This window comes from Pithys albifrons, chromosome Z, assembly GCF_047495875.1.
Source record: "Pithys albifrons albifrons isolate INPA30051 chromosome Z, PitAlb_v1, whole genome shotgun sequence".
Taxonomy (NCBI): Eukaryota; Metazoa; Chordata; class Aves; order Passeriformes; family Thamnophilidae; genus Pithys; species Pithys albifrons.
In genome coordinates this window covers 16,412,610-16,436,775 of record NC_092497.1, presented here as the reverse complement: position 1 = coordinate 16,436,775, position 24,166 = coordinate 16,412,610, and the positions used below count along the sequence as shown (strand labels likewise).

Genomic DNA, 24,166 nt, shown 5'->3' with positions numbered 1-24,166 from the left:
AAAAAAGAAAAGCCTCTGACCTAGATCCAGTGTACTTGCTTTGACACTGAGGTTTGTTCTTTTCATAGCACCAAAATAGGTTTTCAGCTGCATAACTACTTTTCTCCCTGCTGTCACGGCTTAATAAAATAATGAACAGGTTTCTGTAGGACATAGTATTTGATAAAGGATTGTGATTTAACATAAAAGCAGACTAGCCTCTTGAGACTTCAGTATTTAGTAAGGTAATTTCCTGTAGAACTGCAAACTAACCAGATGCAACCTAAAGTCTCAAAGGCATCAGGTTAGGAAATATGTTGAAAAACTGACAAGAAAAGTAGCAGCTAATTGAAAAAAAACCTGCTTAAAACTAGCATGGGTCGTCTGCCTTAAAAGTGCAATACTTAAAGAGAAATAAAACATGGTAAAAATTATAGTCTTAGACTAAGCAGAAAAATTTGAATTAGCAGTACCAAGCATCACTTTACCAGGGAAAACCCCCTGTCTTTTAAACACTGGATTCTGGAAATCCCAAATCTCAGCCCCAACCCTTACACTGATTCTCTATGTCAAAAAAGCATTGGTTCACCTTGATTCATTTTTAAGCAGATTAAAACACATTCAGACTCTTTATGAGTGGATTATATTAGACCACTTTCATTTACCATAATCCATCCCCGTCCTGTCCCCCCCCCCCCCCCCCCCCAAGGACACATTCTTTCAAGCATTTACAAAGAAAATGTAGTCAGAGTTTGCCTCTGTATAGAAAAACAACAAAAGTGTTTCTTGGAAAATCAGACTTTCAATGTTTTGAAATGCTCTTAACATTGGGATACTAGTATTGGGATGCTATTATTTTGTACATATCTGTATATGTACTTTTCAAATTGTGTATGAAGTTTGCCTAGCCATTTCCTAATGATAGGCTTTTCTCCCACTTGCAAAGTTAGTTTCCTTCCTTTTTTAATGTAGCTTCAAAATCACTTTGATTCAAAGAGAATGGTAATGACATTCAGAAAGCTCAATGTCCACTCTCAAATCTATATAATTTTCATTTGTGATTTTATTCGGGATTGGATGCTTCACATAATTTGCTGTCTAGTCAAGTTTTTCACATAACAGGAAGGTGCAGTTCCTTCTGCCAAATTCCCTTTCCTAAATTGGTTGCAAATATTGTCTGTGATGGTGGAGATTCTTCCTAGCAGTTTTCAGTAAAGCAGTACACTCTGGAATCACGAGTCAGGTTTATGTCACTTCACTCCTTCAGCTGTTTCCAAGAAATGCTCTATATTAAGCCCACATTATCATCTGCCTATTCTTGACTATCAGATAGCTACTATTGAAAATTCAAAGCTTTTCTTTCTGATTGGATTATAAAAGCATTTCATAAATGGTTTGATTCAATACTTGAGGCTTGTTAAGTAAACTATTTTATATCATATCTAGCTCCTTTCACCAAATGAGAGGAGCAGAAAGAAAGATATGTTGTCTTTATTGCACACTGAGTTTTTATTTCTGTTTAACAGAGGGCTATTTTGTGAACAAAGTTTCTCATTAAAAAAATGCTTCCTGTTGGGGTTTTTTTTCCTTTTCTTCTAAGAAAGTAATTTCTTTCCAGGATGCATTGTATTCCTAGTGAAATTGTGTTTACTGTAAAACTGTAGATGTACTCGTTTTAATCACTTACTGTGATCACACGGTACTTACTGTGATTACAGCATATTTTCCCTTTGGCAGACAATGTGTATCTGTTCCAGTCAGTTCTGTGTAAACAATGGCACTTAAGTTTATTTTGGGATCAAAAATCATCAAAGTTTGTGTGCTAAGAGACAAGGAAACAAAAGCTAACTGTCTTGATCAGATTTTGAGACTGTTTTATAAATTTCAATAAAAAGATCTCAAAGAATTTTGTTCAGCATAGAATGACATGGTAACATCTGCAGTTTCAGTGTATACATTTGTAAAACCTTTTTTTTTATATTTTGTAATAATGAAATTGTTTTCAAATGGGGTGAAAAGGAACGGTCTCCAGAATAAATAATTTTTGCTAAAGATGTTGTCACCTAATAAGTTTGAAAACAGATGTATAAAAAAGAAGTCATTACTAGTAGGCAAAACCTAGAGCACCCTAATATCCCTCTTGTAGAAGCGGTTTACATCCTGTGAGAGATCTTAAATGAACTGAAACACAAATCCTTTAAAAATGCCTGTTTGCTTCACTACATTCTGATCTCACTTTTTCAGAAGATAGGCAAGAAATGAATTAACAGGTACAATTTGGAAAAATTCTTTAACCAGTATTCATTCCCTAGTCTGTCACTTAGAGATTGGAATGGGGGATGCACTGATAATGATAGATTAAACATGCCCAGATCTGTTTTCTCTCCTGGAAGCCCATTGCTTCCACAACCTGCTTCCATAAAATTGGACTTCTCAGATACAAAGGCAAGGTACCCTCAGGTAAACATGTGCTGACTCTCAGGCTGGTTCAGGAGCTGTTTTGGAGGGTATTAATTGGCCTGAGCCTAACCCACAGTTTTTGAAAAATTAGAAGTATAGACAACCAAATTCCCCTGAAGGAGAATGTTTCTCAATGTTGTTAAATTTTCACATGTGAAAAATATACATAGTTTGTTCTTTTCACATTTTACTTCAAACTTATTGAAAACCTCCTAACATCTTTGCAAGCTGAAGACCATTTTATTACTTGGGATTCATGCATTACAAACTTTCTTCAGACATCTGAGTTCAGCTACAGGAGCACAGTGACCAGATGAAAGGATGAGTCAGAGTGAGTTAATTCATAGGCAAAAGAATAGAAAAAGTATTTTTCACATAAGCTTTAATTTATTATTTTGTAACACTGTATATGTACAGCTGTAGAAACTCATGACTGTATCTCTAGTCACAGAAACAAAGAATAATGATCAGTACTGAGCAGTGTACAAGGAAACCTCCTCTATGAGATTCTGAGCATATCTTCTTATGTGAACTATACTTTTGAATGCAATGGACTTACAAGTTTGAACACAACTGGAATATATGTGAAAGACCAATCTCCATGCATAAACCAAGTATCTGTTTTTCTATTGCTGTTTATGAATTCTCACACTGATTCTACAATGAAAATTGCTCGCCTTTACCATAAAAAGGTAGATATTTTGGCTTCTTGCTTTTAATAGAGGAGTGTATTAGCAGATAAATATTTCATTTTTTCCACGTCAGGAAAATAATCAAAATAAAAAGAAAATCTGTTATGCTACATTGTTTTTCTTTGTTGGTTAGTGCCGAAGACATAGCACCAAAAAATGAACAAGCTGCAATGGCAGATAAGTCACATAACTACTGTGAATAGAGTAAATATATAATATTTAGTCATTGCTTCTCCAGTCAAACTTCTTTTCATGTAGAAAGTGTTTGGCATTGTATTCTAATTTTTTTTATTCTAGTACTGCTCTTGAAAGTATATGCTGAGTCACTTACACCATCTGTTATCTGTGCACATAGCAGCAGAGAGAAAATGTTGAGAAGTTTCTGAAGACATCTGCTTGTTTCACTGAGCTTACTGATTCAGGAGATTTTTTCCTTAAATCATAGTTACTTACACACTTCCCAAAATATACTCTTCCTCTTTGCACTTCTTAAGAATTTGAGAACAGCAGAATTTTTAGTCTTTCAAGTCTGATCCCACTTTGCCTTTTTTACTAGTTTTAGAAAACAAGTTATACTTAGTAAGAATAGCTGTGATGAAAAGAAGAAATTTTACATGGTATTGCACCATGGCATGAGTTTTGAAACAGTAAATATTGCATAACTTTCTGATTGACCAACTTGGTTATTCATTGTGGAATTCAAACAACTTCATTAAAATATGAAATACTGAGGTGATATTTTGCTCCCATTTCCTGTCTGGAATTATAAGTAATATATAATTTGAAGGTATTGTATGATACCAGAGGCAGAAAATTATGCAGCTTACTGATGGAGAAGTATATAAATTAAATATATATCAAAATGTCAAAATGGATTACTGTGGAAATGGTAGATTTAATACAGAGGCCCAATTTTATTGTGATAGTGGAGTTATGGCCACACAACTAGTTGACAGGGAAAGAAATACATGGTTTTTTCTAGCTTTCTTCAACCTTGGAAGCCTCACCTCTAATTTGACATTAATTTTGCGCCATAACTTTCTGTGACAATACTAAAATCAGAGGGCTTACTTATGGACTGTCAAGGTGCCTCTATGGGGTTAAACTGAAAGTGCCCACTTTTGATGGACACTAGGGTAGCACTGGTTTAGGAGCCACTTGCTATGTCCATAGCATTAATCTTGTTTGGGTTTCAGCATAGAATAAGCTTTTCCCAGCTGCCTACTAGTAATGGTTCCTCACCTACACAAGCTCCAAATTGAGCCTGCTCTTGGAGGAATGTTACGTGGCCCCTTAACACCAGGGCATTTATAACACTGAAACCATGTTAACCAAGTTCTAGAGCTTGGAAATGCTTTCTTATACTTTTTAATTTACTAAGATAGACACTAACGATCTATATCCTGTCAAGATCTTCCTTCCTTCAGAGACCAGTTGCTTTCAGAAGAACCTACAGACAATTGTGAGCATGAATGAATGTGAGTGGTAATAAGGCAAACTCTTTTGGATAGGGACAGGCTACTTCCCCACTTCTAGTACAGGTTTGAATGATAGCATGAGGATGAGCTCAAGATCCTTGTAGAAACCATTTCACTTAATAATTAACTCAGTCTTTGCTGCATGATTGTAAAGCATGCCCTTGCAAACTATCAGGACCATTTCTGTGACACCTGCAGTGACTGTGATGTGAAAGAAAAAAGGAACTGAGGCAAAAATGAGGAAAATATTACTGTCTGCAATAGCGTCCTTGGTAGAAGATTTCTAAATCAATTTATGTCTCAGTGCAAGGATATGGCTGAGGGAAGATAAGCTTTGCCTAAGGGAATGACTACAATACAGGAGTGGAAAGAATTTCCTAATGAAAATGTTCACATATTACAGTAAAATTCAAACCCTTTCTTAATCCATGGAGAAAAATAATTTGCCTTTTATTGTTGTCCCTTAAAAGGTGTCATGTGATCTTTCTGTGATTTATTTTTTTAGGCAGAAAAGTTAACATTACAAAAAGATATTTGTAGAAGTCTTGTATGAATTTATGGTACAAACCATAGAATCCTGTGGTGAAGGGAAAGGCTTGGAAACAGACTTCTAAGAATAAGTAGTGCCCTGTAATTATATATCCTTCAAAATGACTGCAAAGTTAATGTATATACTTACAGAACTAATTGCAAATGATCAGCGACCATTGCTTTCAGAAATGTGAGGATTTCCTAATGTTATCAAGCTAGATTATGTAATCAGTCCTTGGATAAACAGCTTTGGTATTGCTCACAATTACTGTATTTAATAGTTTTTTCAAATTAATGTAATTTCATTTAAAACTTTTTAAACCGATTACTGGTAATCTGGAAACAGTGATCAATCCATTGTCAACTAAGAAATTAAATGCCCTTTTTTTTTTTTATTAGTTGGTAGTTGATTTTTCCAGCTAGTAGAAGTTTGTGGTTTCCCTTTTTTTCTTTTAGTCTATAAATTAAAAACAGAATACGACTATTTGGGAAAACTTTTAATGTGTATTAATATACATAGTGATAACTGAGATTATATTAAAGAAAAGCTGACTATGTAAACATAGATTTTTTGTTTCATGGAATGGGCTTTTATTAACTCAGGAATATTATCTGTGAATTTGTTATGTAAAAATCTTTCTATGATGCAGGTGCAAAATTGCTTCTTATTTAAAAAAAAATCACTGTAGGCTACAAACAGAGAAATGGCCATGCCTCACTTTTGTACAGCAAAGAGCAGCATGTTGGAACAGAATTGTGGAAAATTCCAGCCTCTCACAATGAAACAAAGTTAGGGTTACTCCTGCCAAACCCTTAGGTTATGCAACACAAATTGGAAAATAGTTATTATTTCATTTAGTAACGTTGGTTGTAGCATACATGACATATAGGATTTGACATTAGAATCAATGTTCTTTTTAAGTGGTTTATATATGGAATAAATCATTGAACAACACAAGTAACTGTATTGAAATTTGTACTCTCCACCATGGTATTTGTAGAACAATATTAAAAAAAAAATCTCACACACACTAAAAGTATTTTCAATTGATTGTACAAAATTGTAGAAGAATCCATTGATTATTAAGGAAAAGAAACAAGAAAACATTGGCAAGTATTTTCAGCAACAAAATCCTCAGACAAATCGAAGTTGAATTCAAATACTTTTTCACTAGTTTTGGGGATTTTTTTGGCCTTCTAAGGCCTTTCTACCTGTCTGAGGACCAGCTGCTCAGGACCATCCATTTACAAATATCTGAAATGTGCCTGGGCTGTAACAAGGCCTATAACAAGCTACAGGGTAATAGCTGATGCTGCTTGTACAACAAAATGGCTGTTTGAGATGGCCTTGACCTCCATTTTGGATTCAGATCCAGTCATGACTGTCTGAGGTGCTGGATCCAACTTAGGCTTATATACAAATATATATAAAGGCAGTTATATAGTTCAATATGTTTGGGTTTATTTTTGTTGTAAATTTTTAGTTATTTGTCTTGTGTTACTACAACTCATTTGTTCCCTCATGGTACTACTTCTTAAATAGTATTTAGTTTACTTTGCACTCACCCTGTTAGTAGGAAACCATCTTTGTATTTTGTTTCTTCCTTCTTCTTTCTCACTTCCATTTTCTTATTCTTTCTCAAGACAATGGTATTTTACTTAAAACTGTGATTCACAGGCTTGGAAAGTATCTCAGTCAAGAAATAAAATCCACCAGTGTTAAACTCAAAGACCTTGGTGTAAAAATATAATAGTAAATATTTCATTTGAGATTTATCACACCAAGGATATGATAGAAAATGTTCATAGACAGGATCAAGATCAGCTTTTATTTTTGTTTAATATAGTAGTTGTGCTAAAAAATACAGTTAAGGAACTGTAGGGAGCCCTGCTAGAACTGAGGGTTTGATCTTACAGCTTCATGAATACTGTGGCTTTAGTAAACCTACTTGTAGCCTTAAAAAAACCCTGGATATATTTCTTCTAGCAGTCATTTTATTGTTTTTCCCAATATAATCTATGTAAAAACACAACTGCTAAAGAATTTGATATGAGTTTCAGGGAATTTGCATTAAAATAACTGCAGTGACCCAGATGGCAAGGAGTTTCTGTGGTTCTTTCACTTTTTGAGTATTTTTTAAAGGTCTGAAACAATAGGATGCTTTTTTTCTCATTAGTCGGTGAAACATACCCGACTCCCAGTCATCTAATTATCTTTTTTATTTTTTTTTAAGTGTAGACATATTCCTTAGCTGTACTTATGATACAAAATTGTAACTTGTGAAGACAGCAACAGCTCACAAATCTGAAAAGATTTAATTTATAAAGTGAAACAAGTACGGAGGAACCATAAATTTGTAAATTATTGTCCTAGTGAATAAATAGTGACTATGTCATCTTCAATACAGCAAATGACAGCTTATTTTCTGTTACCAGTTATTCAGGCTAATAGGGCATCCAGAAAAAACATTTTAATACATGTAAAGAACAAGGATAACTAGTAACCTTGGCATTTAAATGGCAAGAAAGCAAGCCTGAAGGTCTTTGAGAAATAAGAGCATTTGAGCAAAGCTTCTATCAGTGGAAGAGAGACATAAATATTGACATTTCATACATAAATTTTATATGTAAATTCCTCTGCTGATTTGGAGATTTGTTTAAGTTAATAGGATTATTATTTTTCATCCTGTATAACTGTCTATATAACTATCTCTATAACTGTCTAATCTTTCTGATGTCATCCCAGTCCTTCCTTTTTCACTTCATTTTTTTAAATTGTTCTGAGCTCTTTTAGTGATAAAGGCTGTGTTTCCTCAGGTGCACCGCATGCCTGCAAGCACAGTTTGTTTCCCTGCTCTTGTTTCATTCCTTTGGTGAGGAAAACAGGAAAATATGTCAAGGAGTCCCAGGGCTTTTTGGAAAGTGTTAAGGTGTCTGCTTTTCTCTGTGAACAGACCCTTTGACTGTCTCTATGAAAAACTAAAGGGAAGATGCTCCCAAAACCTTCGCAATTTTAAAAGGTTGTGAGTGAGCTGTATTGTTCTTCTATTCTCCCAGACAGAATGGGAAAGGGTAGCTACACATCAGAAATGCTGGACCTAGGTATTCACCTTTTTTTTTTTTTCCGGGCTGAGTTGCACAGGCTGTGGCTATAAACACAGATTTGCTATGATGCAGAATAATCAGATGTCTTTTCAATTGAGATTATTCTGGTATAAACACAATGTTACAAGAAAAAATCAGGATAAGCAGACATCACAACAAATAATATTTTTTTCTGTCCTTGAAAACTGAAACATCTAATAAGGTGAATGTTGTTGTGTGTTAAAACTGACAATTGTGAAAAGAAAGAAGTAGTGCCATAAGTTTATGTTCATGCATGTTAAAACAAAATACTCTTATTGTGCTTGGTAATTCTGTGTGCTCAGTTTTTTCTAATCTGTCATGGACTGTAAAATAAAATTGACCTTTAGCCTCTTTGTAATTAGGATAACACCCATGTTGAAGAATACAATTATGTATTAAAATAGTCGATTTTATTTCATCTCACTCTGCTAAGTATTATCTGTCAGAATCCCTGACACTTTATCTAGAGATTAATTTAGAAGGATATATCTCTTCTCAAGCATATAGATTACATTATCAGACCACTCTTTCAGAGCCAGCAATCTATGAGCCCATGTACAGGTACAAATGTATTTTTCCTTCAGCGGCTTGCAGGCTCAGTCACTTGTCTCTTTTCTTGCAGAACGATTCCTGGGGAAAGCAGTATTCCTATGCACTCTTCAAAGCCATGAGCCACATGCTCTGCATTGGTTATGGAGCCCGCGCCCCTGTCAGCATGTCTGACCTGTGGATAACCATGCTGAGTATGATTGTGGGGGCTACATGCTATGCCATGTTTGTTGGCCATGCCACTGCCCTCATTCAGTCTCTGGATTCCTCACGTCGACAATATCAAGAAAAGGTAACTCATTTTCTTATAACTCCATATGGTCTGAAACAGATTAATGGGATGTTTTGACTGTGGAAAAGGCTGAATGAGTTTACATGAAATAATTTACTAATGTCTGAATACTGTGACAGGTGTCATTGAACACAAAGGAATTCAGAAGATTCCATAAGCTCAACATATTTCTGCATTAATCGACTTTCATTAGAGAGCAGATAGTTCTTGATGTTAAACTTACTTTGAACTCTTTTGTGAAAATTCAATTTCTCTGGTTCAGACTGTGCTTTGTATCCTGTGCTACACTCTGGAGGTACTCAATCTGGGCAGTTTGAGCAGGGCCATGGGCATATCTGTACAATTTCCTGTCATTCCTTTGGACTGCAGTTTCAGGGGTCATCTTGAACATGTCCAAAGAATGGCATTAAATGAGGACCAGACCAAATCAATTAGTTTTGTTTGTATTTTCCTCAGAGAAGTGCTCGGAGGAGGCCTTTGTTTGCTTTGTAACAGTATTGTTTACCTGCAAACCCATGACCTGTAAGGTCCTCTCCAAGGTCAAAAAGAACAGCTGGCCAAAGGGTAGAAAAATAGAGAGGTTGTTGGAAGTGAATACTTTATGAAACAGAAAGAAATAGGTTGTTTGATTCCATGTAAGTAAGATTGGAATGGGAACAGGGTAGGAACTTTCTGGAATGAGTACTTACACTGTTGGTTATGTAAAAAAAATCATAGACAAATGAAGATGAAGGTATGAAACTAGGAGTTAAGGCTAGGAATTATGACATAAGGAAGAAAGGATCAGAATGAACCTCAGCAAGGAAGAATAAGGAGGTGCAGGATTAGTGAGTTGCTTAAAATACTCTGAAATTTCTTGTAGTAAATAGGAAACTGGAGAGGCCATACCAGGGGACAAGTCAGCTGAGCAAAGTAGTGAAATCAGAGTTCACATCAGCAAATAAGAAACACAGCCTGAGCAATAGTATTTGTCATATGTCCATAACAAGATCCAGAAAGGCAAACTGGGCAGAAAACACATTATGATGTAACACAAACCTGCAGGAGAATCTTGGCAGAGAGAAACTAGAGGAGAGGATGACCCTGGCATTTGCCAAGGATGAAAAAAATTACCTGAATTTTCTGGGCAAGAAAGAGAGAATAAAAAATTATTTTAGTAGGATGGATTGGGGTATTTTCTTTACAAGCAGGCAAAAAGGAAGGAAATGAGAGTGTGTGGGTAAAAAAGGGTTTACATTCAATTCTGTTAAGCTCAAATTGCAGCAAGCCCATGGGTTCAATATATGACTGACAGGAAGAGGCAAGGGATGAGCTGTAAGTTCAGTGACAAAAAAATCAGCTTGTGGCTGACAAAACAGCTGTTCAAAACAGAAATTTACAAGCAAGAAATTTCACACACTGTAGTATCATGAAACATAAGTGAGAATAAGAGGTTTAGAAAGAGTAGATAGAGCATTAAAACCTCCAAAACCTCAAAGAATCTGAGCTGTCAGTGACCACGTGGAACCCTCTTATTCTTCTCAGTATAATGTCAAGGGCTAATCCGGGTCAGTCATATAACCCAAATGGCTCTTTGGGTCTGTTCTGTGAACTGAAAGAAAAGTGATTTTATCCAAATGGGACATTTCTAAGGAGCTGTGGGACAGAAACATCATTACAAGCAGCTTGAAGTATAACTGCATTTTCATTAGAGGTTAGGGTCAACATACACATACACAGATCTAAGAATTCAGAAGAAATGTAACTATCCCCCTAAAAACTCATCTTAATCATTTTCTTCTGACCTTGCTGGCTGAAGCATGGTTTCACAATGTTTTGAGCATTGGAGATACAGTACATGTGTAAAGATACCCATATATTATTAAGTGTGCTGAGTAAAACCAGTTTCATTTGCAGTTTTAGTGTAAATTAAAACCCAGTAGTCAGGCAGTATTGCATTTCTCATGTTTTCTTATAACAGCAAACAAAAGTGTTTGTTCTCTGATTTTACACACACCCATCATTAAACACTAGCATAGAAATATCTGTCCTTTTTTCAAATTCTGCAATTCTCAACATTTTTATTCTTCTTTTTGTTTTTACTTGTTTCCTGACTTCAGAGGCAAAAAATTAGCATGGCATTGACAACCAGAAATGTAAGAAATTATCCAGAAAGTGCATATTTCTATGCTTTAGAGAAATGTTTCTCTTTTTCTAGAAGCCATTTGTAAACCAGTTATTATATGCTAGAGCTAAAGGATGTCTTATTTAAAAAACCTTTTTCTACTGATTCCTGAGACCCTGAAATTATATGTATAAGCTGTAACTATACACTTATGTTTCTGTACTCTTAACCATTATTTTGTCATAGTCTAATCATATTTTGAAATACATCTTTAGTTATAGCTTACGAACTATGAGCCATTACTATATATTGCTAATGAGTAGTTTGTTTTTCTTTACTCTGCAAACTAGATATATGGGTATTTCAAAGACCAGCTACCCATTTTGTTGACATATTTTCTAAGATATTGGCAGATAAAAGCTGCTTATGTTTCACTTATCTCAGATTTGAGAAAAAGGTAAATCAAATCTCTAGCCACCAATTTCAGAGTTTTTATATAATTATTTATTGTTTAGAACATGAATTGCTAGGCAACATGGAATGATAGTGAAGGTGAAGAAAGAGGTTGTTTTTTGATTCTTCTCTGAATAACATCATAAATATGTCTGTGGAATGCAACTGAAAACAAGCAAACAAAAAAGTTCCTCTCACACTGAAAGCAGCTAGAAGTGAAATATTTGCTGAAATCTTCCTCATTTGGATCCTTCCAAAGCTCAAGGTATGCAAAATTAGAAAAAGGGATAGTTCAAAATGGAAGAACTAAGTACAGGAAGACAAGAGGGAGTTTTCATTAAGCCAAATGTGTCAAACATCATCTAAGAATTTGACCTGTGCCAAGCATTGCATGCTGAGAGAAATCAAAATATGGTAAACAAGCAAATATTTCTCCACTCATTTACTGTTATGGGTCAAAGACACAGTTTATCAGAGTGATTATAAACCATCAAACATAGAATGTGGACTATAAAATTGTACACCTAGAATGTACAAAAAAGACCGCATTGATATATTCTGGTCACTCTGAGGAAGTTCAGAATTTTTTCTGCTAAAGTAATGGAACTGTTCTCACAGAAAAAAAATAACAAAAACCAAAACAAAAAAATCCCCTCAGATTTAATACATATCTCAAATCAGTGAAGGGCTAATACTTGACAAAGAAGAAAGATGTCCAAGCTGGGTATACTCCATCCATATTCTCTTTTTGGTAAGAAAGTCTGATGGACCATTCTACCTTATAAAGGACTGAATAAATCAATGGCGTCTTAGCACTCTCCTTCCTGACTTTGATGTAAGTCAAAAATGAATGCAAAACCAAAAGTAATATTTTAAGTGACAAAACCTTTGACATTTTCTAATGTCTAAGGAGTTACCACATTTCAAAGATATTTGCTTTTGAAAAGTCAATGTTTATTTGAAAGAACCAGAAATGTGTATGCAGAACTTGTTAAGAATCTTTGCACGAAACAAAAAAAGACAAAATGAACAGTCATTTGACAAGAGGGTGAAGATCATTAGTTAAATATTTCTTCCTTTAGATGTTGGCAGTTCTTAATAGGAAGATGTCCTCCTAATGCTCTGGAAGGCATTGAATTATCATGATTGAAGACAGGTTAATATTTTCTCTGTTCCACTCTGTCATGGACATAAAATATCCAGGGACAACAATCTAAGCGAGGCAAGATTTGTAGTAGCATACAGATTGTATTTAAGCATAAAGATTTTTAAATTGGTTTTAAAAAATACGAGGTATTAGGTGAGGATTATTTATTATTTTAATTAATTTTGATCTATTTTGATTATGCTATCATTTTTCATATTTCTTTTTTATCTATTAGTACTTAAACAACCAGACAAGGACTTCAAAACAGAAAAAAGAATCGAACCAGTTTTAGCAATTGCATATAATATGTGTAACAAATATTTAATTCAACCATATGCAAATCAAAGGAAATGTTAAAAAATTACAGCTGTCTCCATTTAGTGGATGCTGTCACAGTCATGGGAAGATATGTGAAATCATTATTTAAACTGTGAAAAAATTCTGGGCTTGACATCAGCTTCCAGTATCCCAAAGGACATCTCGTAACCCCATACTCTGATTTTATTTTATCTCTTAATTTATGATCTTTTAGCAAATCTTCAGCTACATCAGTCTAGTTCAAAAGGAGGAAAGAACCTAAATATACTTTTCTACAGAAAACAAAACAATTAGTTTCATACAAAGTGATTTAAAAACAACTAGTAAGATGTAAGAAGTAAGCAACTACTGCACAATTGTGTGATGGTGTATATATTTACATAGACAACATTGAGGTTTGAAGCTCAGATTGCTCATTTTTCATTTCTTAATATCTGAAGAAATGTTTAAAAATTAGTTACAGGAGGGCAGCTTTAGATTTTGGAGGGCAAGGCCTTGCCCCATCTCTTCAAGTCTGTCCTTCACAGCTCTAGTTTGGATATGTAAATTGTTAATGCAGTCCATGGGAGAGATATTCAATATGCATCAGAAGAAGTGGGAGACAGTACTTCCATGCTTTCCTAAGTTTCAAGCACATGGTGGTTAAACTGAGGGTGGAACGAGACAGATACCAAGGTCTAGGAGTGTTGATTAGTACTGCTTTGGTGATTAGGAAATGTTTCCCGAAAAAATTTGTGTGAGTAAGTGTCAGAGATTTGTATATTTCCACAGGGAACTCAGAAATGGCAGTTCTAGTCATGATGGAAATTCATAAGAATGAAACAGCTATGGCAAACTCAACACCACATCACTACTTCACTAGGCTTGTAGCAGCTTTTGGTATATATATTATATAAGTAAATATAAATATGCATATACATGTAATTATTTTTTGGTCTGCTTGCCCTTGCTGGAGTCCTGAGTTAGATGAAATAGATTGAAACAGATAAAGAAAAGTTTCCATTGTCTACATATTATATGCCATTCATAAAAATCTTTCAAAATTTGGTTTTCTGGCTTTTTTCCCCTTAAATTGTACAGTTGTTCAAAAAGGAAATTGCAGAACTCGAATTTTAGAACACACAGCTGAACTTGCAATACTGATTTTTTAGAATGTTATTCCTGGATCTCGTTTAGTAGCAAAGTTTCTCATTAAGTACTGATTTCTAAGTCTGTAACTTGTAATGGTTTTCACATGGTTTTTAAAAATGGAAGTCTTGCTTTTGTGGTGCTGATAGCAGTTTTTAGAAAGTCTGACAATAGTCTAACACAAAAATGTTATGTGACTCTTTCTCTTCACTTAACAATACTCTGTTTTCATTTATAAAACATAGTTTGGGCAATAGGTCATGCCATGTTCAGATTGCTGGACAGGGTGAGCCACTTGGAAAGTAAATCTTGTATTTTCTACACAGCACTGTTTCAGAATACTTGCCAGCCCAAAGAAATTACTTATTTTGGAAAATGAGGATGGTTTACCTTATCCTGGAGTTATACCTATTTGGCGAGTGGAGGCAAGGAAGAAAATAAAATGAAACAAAAGCTTTTCAGTGACTGTCAGCCTGTATTTTTGCAGGTTTTTAGAAAACTCTCATCAATTTGCACAAGACGTATATCCTATTTAGCTTTGCCATAGTATAGTATTTCACATAGACCATTTTTGAAGTATGTTATGAACAATCAGATACAAGTGTTGTTAACGGTTTTGTACAGAGTCAGAACTTCAGGACTAAGTATTGACTATGCCAAAAGCAACACAATCATCATGGGATGTGAGGGAGAAAATTCATTTTTCTCTAAAATTTAGACATGACTGAGAGTCATTGCCTGATACTGTATTTGTGGATTGTTCCTGGTAGTTATAATCCTTATGTCTGTGATTTTATTTGGAGCTTCAGGGTGCCTTATACTTAAAAAAGAATCTGTAAAATCTTGACTTTTGGATTATTTCTGAATCATCTTATGCAGTTTTGTGAACTATTAGTTCATAGGTTGCTAAATGGGTAGATGTATTCTTGGCTACTTGAGTCTTATTCTTGTAAAAAGCGCTGAGATTTATTAGAATAAAGTCATTAAAACATATTTGGTTTAACTGAAAACCAAAACATTCTGAAAGGAAAAAACCACGTATCTGCATCTCAGAAATAACTTTTCAAATACTTAATTTCACAGGATGCATACTGCTATTTAAAAGAACATGAACATAATAGAATTTTGTAAGTACATCAATTCATTCATATATGTGCATTCTTTTAAATAACTTGATGCATAGTTAAGACCATCATGAACTCAACCCACTGACAAATAAATGAACATGTAAATATAGACATGAGAGCCAGTGCAGTCTATACAGACTCATTGAACCTGAAAATATTTGTTGTTTCAGGATAGGGCCTTCACTGCCATCATTTGCTGTCTCCTTCACATTTTTGTTAATTTATGTTTGTAATAATTACCTGAATTTTTGCTGCACATAGTTGTGATATTTAATCTGACCTTGATCTTCCCAAGTTTTGAAATGGGAAAGAACAAGAGATAATATTTCAACAAGTAAGGACAAAAAATATTTCCTCTCTCCTAATAAAAATTCAGACATTACTCACCTTTAATGATGCGGCAGTAACTAAATAAACATGTTTCTTTCTTAAAAAGTGGAACTGAATAGTATGTTTCTTTTGAGAGTAAGACTTCAGAAAGGAACGTAAATCAGTCAGAACATTCTCACTAGACTCCTCTCTTCTTTAGTCCTGATACTTCATTATTGTGTTTCAGCTTCTCATCACAGTCAGTCTTGCTGGGGTAATAGGGCAGGTTATTTTTGCCTTGCATCTCTGAAAAGACAATTGGTTCCTCCCAGTAGCAAGTACTGTGCAAGCCAAGTGCTGTCCACCCGGCTGCATCATACCTGTGCCAAACTGTAATTGACTCCCACTGTTTCTAAAATGACAGATGGGACTTTCTTTGATTTATTGCTGTGTTGTGGGTAATTTACCTATAAAGTGTTCTGCTGTCTTGCATTATGGATTAGGTTTCTAACAGTTTTCCATATGAAACTGCAGAGCAAGCTCATTACAATTTCAGTCATGTTCATGATGACTATGTAAAATTAGCTGTGAAGGCATGAAGTTATACCAGAGCCAGATTTTACATAGTATTTATTTTCTTTTCACAGTAATTACCATAGGTTTACACATTAAATAGATTTTTTAAAAAAGAAAAAAAGAGAGAAACAAAAAACTAAGCAACTGACTTTTGTTTTTTCAAAGTCGCTGTTCAAATACAGCACAAATTAGCTCTTAGCAAGAGAAAACTCTGTGATTCATGCCACATAGATATAGCTAGTAGCAATTATCTACATTACACAAGAATTACTGTGTTTATGTCCTACAGATAGGTAGAAGGAAATAGCAGTCAATATTATCTAATATAATATTAGGCATGATAAAACAATCCTTGATGTGAAGGTTGTTTTTCCTTTACCTTGTTAGGGAAGAAGGGAAGAAAGAAGAATTGATTATTTTTATATTGACTTTTAAATCACAATTCTCTCTTGACTTCACTCTGTTTCTTAATGTTCAAGTAATTAAAGCATGTCTACCTTGAAAACATAATAGTTTGTAAAACTAAGACATGCAATATTTAAAAATGCTTTGGACTGTAGAGTCTGGCAGAAGGACCAAAACATTTTCTCTGATAATGAATGTTTTTAAAAAGTTCTTTGTATTACCTTTTGTGCTAAATGAACACTTTAGTCCAAGTGGTTAGTAACCTTGAAAAAATATTGTAAGACTTATTTAAGAAACCTTCATTAGAAAAGAGGCTCAGTAATGAATATAGACATAGAATGTTCTTACCTCTGTGTATTTTCATAAAATGCACTAGACCTACCTTTCTGAGCCACTTTCTGCTGAAAATAAATGAACAAAAAAAAAAACAACAAAAACCCCCAAACCCAAAACAAAACAAAAGTATAAAACCCTTAGAATACATTTTCTAAACACTAGATATTTACTACAGCAAAATAAAAGGTGATTTTTTGCATAAAAATTCACACTGTTCTGGTTTAACAGTTTAGGATTAGGAAAATGTCATTTTCACATAAGCATCTATACAATCTCATTCTTGAGAAAATATTCATTATACCTTTTACTATAGGCAGTGCTGAATGCCTGCATATGTTCAGTCAGCTTCATTGCAGAATTTGATGTAAATCTAAAAGTATTTTTGTAAAGTTTTGAAGAAAACATTGAGCAACTTTTAAATGAAAAGTGAAGTCTTTGGGTGTTTTGTATTAGACATGTGATAGGAGCTGATAACCAGGGTTTAATGGAGTTAATTCCTCCAAGTAAGACATCTCCCTCTCCTTTTTCCTTTTTCAACTTGGTTTTTTTAGGCATAGGCCTTTGGTTCCCCTGACTTTATAGGGAATGTAAGTGAGGGGAATGGGTGATCACCTAGCTGAAGAATCCAGCTCTCTCTGTTGCCGTTTCATTCCTGCACAACTTCAGGTGTTTTTCAGGCCATGTTTTGGCATCATTAGGCAGCATCAGAAGATGGATATGGCCTCACCTCAAGCAGGAGTAGCACTGCAATGAGAGGCAGCCCAAAAGGCTAACTTTAAGGAAAATTGAGACAGAGAACCCTGAAAGATGACTGGTCAGTGTAACTGAGATAGTGGAAAGGCATCTGTGGCTTTTTCTATGGCACACCTGCAAGGGTGAAAAAGCGTTGGAAGTAGAAGGAGCCCAAGGATATGTGAAGTGGGAGATGTAGAGGGATGAAGACAGGAAGGAACTGGAGCTGCACCCCAGGGGGAAGAGGATGGCTTGTTTTATGGGAGAACTGTGATAGACATAAGAGCTTAGAATGAGGGATTTTTAGGTGGCTGAGGAGAGCCTCTTGTTGGGCTACATGATGTTTTCTGGAAGAAATTAAGAAATCATTTGACGTACTCTCTGATTTTTGGGCAAAGAAATAGAGATGAGCCTTTTATTTCTGCCTGTGTATCACTCCCTTTGAACATGAGCAGCTTCTATTTGTGGTCAATGCAAATAAAATAATAGCAGAGACCCAAAATGAGAATGATCAATGGTAATGATGACCTGGACACTATATCACATCACCCAGTCAGCCAGCCACCAGGTTTTGAGCTACATCAACAGAAACAGAATAGCAGCTGATAATCTCTGCTCCACCAGGTGCACCTGTAAGGCAGACAACAATATTTACTCTTCAAGCAGTGTTGCTAGAGAAAAAATCTAAAAGGAAGTAAATAGACTACTACTCTAAAAAGGGGAAAAGAGATTAAAAACTCTACAGTAGACTATATTCATCCATTGATTTTAACTCTGACTAAAAATCAATTGGCACAATAAAACCAATAGTAAATGTAACTCAGTCAATGAAAAGATAATTTTTTATTGCTGAAGGATTGTGGTTTTGGTTTCTGTTTGCAAAATATTTAAGAGACAGGCTCTTGGTCTGTAAGAGTTCCTGATTTGTGGAAGATAGTAAAAAACAGTATAACCATGTAAAATGGTGCCTAACCCTGAAATTATTTGGGACAGACATAAACCTTAATTCTTTCTCATTTTCACCTCAGCTTCTTTTTCTTGCATAGTTTCCCAGTCTATCAGTCTTCCTCCCAGTCCCTATGCCTTTTTAAGGCAGTCTCTACATTTGGCAGAGAACGTTTTTCCTGGTTTTCCTCAAAATGCCCCAGGAAAACTGTTTTGTGGAGTTTAGGGAAGATAGAACTGTCAACTAAAGCTTGCTCCACACTTGCCATGGCAGGAAAAGAAAGCTTTCATTTTCTAAATAACTCTGTATCACTCAACGCCAAGAACGTGAGAGCTTCTTGGGGAGGGTGCAGTGGTATAATTACATAGAACAATGTGAAAAAGCAGAGAAAAATAAAAAAGTGAATAATGAAAGCATTGTACTGTGGCATATCCATTAATATTAGGTGTATGCCCCATTGCATGTGACATTCAAATTTGCAGTACAGTTCTGAGCAGAGGAGGGATCAATCAGGCAGGCTGAAAAAATAAGCTGTCTCTGTCAGCAGCAGCTGAAGGCTATTCCTCAGTGTGTTAGCCTGGATTTCTGTGACACACAGGGGCTAAAGGCATAAAATTGCACAAAACAAAGTTTAACTATGTAATTTACATTATATGCAACTTCTAATATACTCTCCCTAGGTGGCAGAGAGCAAGCTTCTGTTTTTGCTATCAGTTTGAGAAAATGTTAGGGTTCACTGTGAAAAACAGAAGGAAATACCCACTTATACTTGAAGTGGTTGCTGTTTTAGCCCTTAAAATTGTTAGGTTGCCACTGGTAGTTATTATTTATAGCGAGGTTCTTACATAACACTGACATTTTAGGAGAAGCAATGTTGTGTTCCTGTAGTTCTCAGGAATAGGCATTATAGAGCCCATGCACTATGTTTGATTATGACTATTAAAAATTTTGCTATCTATGCAGCTTTAAAATATATTGATTTATTGTGAAGACATTCGGAATTCTTCCAGCTCTTTTTCAGTTGAGAAACAAAATGTAAAGGTTTTTTTTGTCTCAGCACTTTGTTACCTATGTTTTTTTCACATAGCCTGTGTGGCTTTCTCCATAGGGGGTGCACTGTTGTTCCTTTGGGATGATGACACAAAACTTTGTGGTGCTATCTGAAAAGGGGTCTGGTGATCTTTTATTCATCTAGTGTATTTGGAAAAATAAAACACACTTTGCATTGCCCACCTGGAAGAATCCTCCTTGGCAGGGTTATGCTGGTGCCTCCTCAGCTTCAGCCTTTCCATCAGACACACCATTGTCAGTGCTGGTAATAGTATTTAGGTACTAGTTCAGAATAGAAGTGGACAATCAATTGCCCATGCGAAACAATATCCATTGCAGACTATTTTACTCACAGCCAGTAGTGCTAGAGTGCAAACTGCTTCTCTTGCCATGGAAACAAAGAATCCTTTATTCTACTCTAAAACTGAGGTAAATTTTGCTACAATTTCAGATGCTGAGCAGAGTGCTTCTAAAATATTTAGGCCAGGAAGAATAGATATGTACTTCATAAATAGTATTCCTTTCAGTGAAAGAAAATGTGTACATAATCTTTGGAATTTTTGTAGTATTGTTTAACATCCCTTTACTAGCCTTTCACTGCTTCACTTTTTTTTTTCATAATATCTTATCTATGCTTTGCCCACTTCCCCAGATCTCACTCTATTTCTCATCCTTGTTATAGAAGAAGGGGAAAAAAGAAAATAAAGGTATTATTTGACAAAAGGTCCATTATTTCTCTTCAATAGTTACATCTTTGTGACTTTACTTTTGAATGAACCCAGCTATACAAAATAAAATACTTTCCATGACTGTTTCTGCAGAAATAATCAGGATAGAAATAAAGTATCATTATCTATTTGAGAGTTAAATCTCTGTAGAGATGTGGGAAGTAACCCACTATTACTAAGAATTTTTTGTCTTTTTGAAGAATAAAATACAAGACTTACTCTTTAGGTAAGTTTTGATGCATTTGGATGACTGAATCGCCGATGCATTGAATTATTTCTTCATTACCAGAAATACTACAGGGATTGTTAGACTACTTGTTTGAAAAAAGCTATAAATTGCCTGAAAATCTGTTCTTTGCAGAATGTTTAATTGTCTCTTCCTTCCCTGATAGAGCTTGTAGTTCTCTTATTTCTCACTTTTTGTCTAATTAAATAATTAACTCATTAAACCTTAAGTACTTTTTTCTGTACATAGTAAATAAGTTTCATAATTCTGGAATAGAAGAGAATACATCCTGTTGCTCCCAGTGATTCCTCTAGTAACCAACAAGTCTATAATGATGCTATTCAAGGGAGTACAAAAAGTTGCTTGGAGTATTGCTGTCATTTATCAGAAAAACCTTCAATGCCATAAATTTATTTCTCTAAGGATGTCTCTGAAGTGTGCGTACTCCAAGACTGGATAAAGGCAATGTGAGGAGAAAAAGAAGTTAAGTTCATAGACAGTTTGGAAGAACTAATAAAACACAACATCTGGGAACATGAAGAGAAGTTTGTCAGCCTGTTGCAACTGTTGATGCTCAGGGCTCAGAATTGTGAATATTGTGTGATACTGTGTGTTAAACTCAGTCATTCAGGTTAAGCTCAAGCCCTGAACAGTCTGAGAAACAGTTTTATTTTATCTAAAAAAAGAAAAATTATAAACTTAAAGTCTCTTCTATGAGTGGAAGGCTTCATTGCATCATGCAGTACTTAGCTGTATGCTGAAATAGAATATGCAAGAAGGTTTCACACTTTTTAAACAGTAGTTCATAAAGTAATAATAGTATTAATGAGGTTACCTGCTCAGAGCAGAGGTTGTCTAGTTTCCTTTAGACTCCTGTGGTTCTCAAAAATAATTAGTACTGCAGCCGTCTGACATTGACTCAGGTGTTTACATGTGAAATGCCTGCAAGGATGTGGATCAATTGCAGCCAATGGCCCTGTCCAGGCTCTTCTTCCCCACGACTAGCATCTGCATTGGATGAGTCTTTGTAATATAAGTGATTGTACTTTATATAGTGTATATACCTATAAACAATTCACTTTGCTGGAAAAGCAAGATGAAATCTGATCATTCTATCCCTATGAAGAACAAGGGAACTTTGTGCTTCTCTCTATATGCTTAGTAGACAAAGAAGAAAAGATGCTGAGAGATCCCCAGCCTAGAGTAACAATTTCCTCATCATTAAGACACTGCTGTCAGATGAGGGAAGGCCAATTTTAGGTCTCTAATCAGAGGTCAAGTAAAGCACTTCATCCTGTAACTGAGCAACCTGACCAGAGTTATGTAGTGAAGAATCTCTTTTCCTTCCCCTTTTGTTTTGGACAGACCTTCCCATGCGTGACAAACTTACTCCCATGCAAATATCTTGACATGGAAGTGAAAAAAGTGAAAATGGATTCATTAAAAAAGCAAGGGTTTTTTTTCCGATGAATTGGCTTTTTCCATTAATTAATACAAAAAGAATACAGAAGCCATAATTAGGCTTCATCAGAGACAGAATTACCAGGATCAGCAGCTGTGTTATGCCACTGTTTCTGTTGTGTGTGCTGAGGTGCTTGTAGCTGTTGGCACAACATTAAGTTCGGTGCTAATAGAACTTTTTTCCTTCTTTTCATTCTAACTATTAAACAATAGCTACAAAGGTACATAATTTCAACCTAATTATACATTTTCTATATTACTTTTCTAAATTACTACTTCAAATTGCTCCTCAAAATAACTGGATTTCTGCAGCCAAGATGCTCACAACCAAGCGTGCCCATTTAGCTAAAGGCTTTGTAGTATATGCTGAATTCAGCATTATGCAATGCTTCTGTGTTACGGGATCAAAGGGTTGAGGTCAAGCCCATACCACAGGAAAGCAGTGCTTCTACTAGGCAGAAAAATTTCCAGAAAAATTTAATTCAAATGAAGATAGGTGATTGACACTTACCACCCTGTGTTGAGAGGCAGCATTGACGGTACCTGCTGTGTGCTTTCAGTGCTTAGGTACAGATGTCCCTATCGTGGCTCCTCAAGTACATGAGTTGTGCTTGTGCCCAGAACCTCACTGAAGGAGTGACTGAGCAGAGATGAACTGACCCCCTTTACTCCCCCAGAGTGCTAGAAAGGAATAACTCCTTCTGCCTCCTGTCCCTCCATTCTGGGTTCTTCTTTGAGTGTATATTCTTTTTTACTGGCACAGGCAAATTGAAAAAAAAAAAAAAAGAAAATAAATCCCAATTGTTCAAAAGGTAAGAAAAATTGTACAAGGTGACAGGATAGGTAGTAAATTTCACTTAAAAACTGGCAACTCTAAGGAGACCATTACAGCAAATCTGATATTTTTAAATAAGCTGTCATCTTTACAGTATCTTTCTCATTAAGAAAGAAAATCATCTTGCCTTAGACTTGATACAGTTTCACCTACAGTTGCATGGAGGAGAGATGTTTTTCTTTTCAATCCTTGGGGCTCTGATAGTTGTTTCCTCTGTCATTGCCTCTGTGAAGAGAGAAACTGCGTCTGATTTTAATGCTACTTTTTTTCCCCTTTCTAAAACAGTAAAAAGCAAATTTGTGCAAGATAAAGAACAGACTAAGAAAACAATCCTATTCAGAAAATTCCCTATAACTTAATTAATTTCTCAATTACACTAATTGAAAGGAACAATAATAAGAGATTTTGTATTTTGTGGCAATTGAAAGGAAATGTTTAATTACTGCATGTAAGTAAAATGACAGCTTAAAGTATTCTTGCAAGCAACAGTACTCTTTGGGGGGTAATTAGTGGAAAACAGATAGTAAACAGATGATAGCTTTTAGGCAAAACAAATCACTTCATTTTCATTTCATGATAAAGAACTATAAAAATGAACATGCCATGTCATTCAGCAGGAATACTTACATTTTATTTTTATCTATGGTTGATTATAAACTATTTTTTTCTTTATATGAAAATATCTGTATGTTAAGTAAAGTATCACTAAAGAAAGAAGATTGTAGAAATATATCTAGAGCCCAAGTAAATTCATCTGTTCAGTGACTGTGATTTGTTGCTACTGAAATAATCAAAGGGTTGACTGGAAGGTTTACTGTTCAGTGTCTTTTCTCAACAGAACGAGGTCTCTGGTCATTTAAGAATCATCTGTGCTTTCTCGATTTTTGTATATTTGGATATTATCCCAGATAATCATTCTATGAGTTAAGGTTAGTGCTAACTTCAGGTTTGAGAAACTATTCTGTTAGAGATTGTCCTTTGGTGCCTTGGTGGTCAGCTCAAAAGTTCAGCTGGCCATGAAATAACCATTGTAGGCCAGAGGACCACACATAATTGAGAGGGGTTTGTGAAATGGAAATAGTTTTTTTTTTCCAGTGTGGTTGGGGGAACACATGCAAGAGACGAACAGGGACTGGAGTCTTGTCCTCATTTCGAACACAGAGATATTTCGACATGCA

General features: G+C 35.2%; 1 protein-coding gene across 1 annotated transcript in view; it reads left to right on the top strand.

Annotated features, from left to right (window-relative positions):
• HCN1 (hyperpolarization activated cyclic nucleotide gated potassium channel 1) overlaps positions 1-24,166 on the top strand; it is a 195,480-nt gene that overhangs the window by 118,904 nt on the left and 52,410 nt on the right. Inside the window, exon 4 of the mRNA XM_071581368.1 lies at positions 8,889-9,107. Coding sequence (XP_071437469.1) covers positions 8,889-9,107 — 219 coding nt within the window. The remainder of the gene's footprint in view (positions 1-8,888; positions 9,108-24,166) is intronic.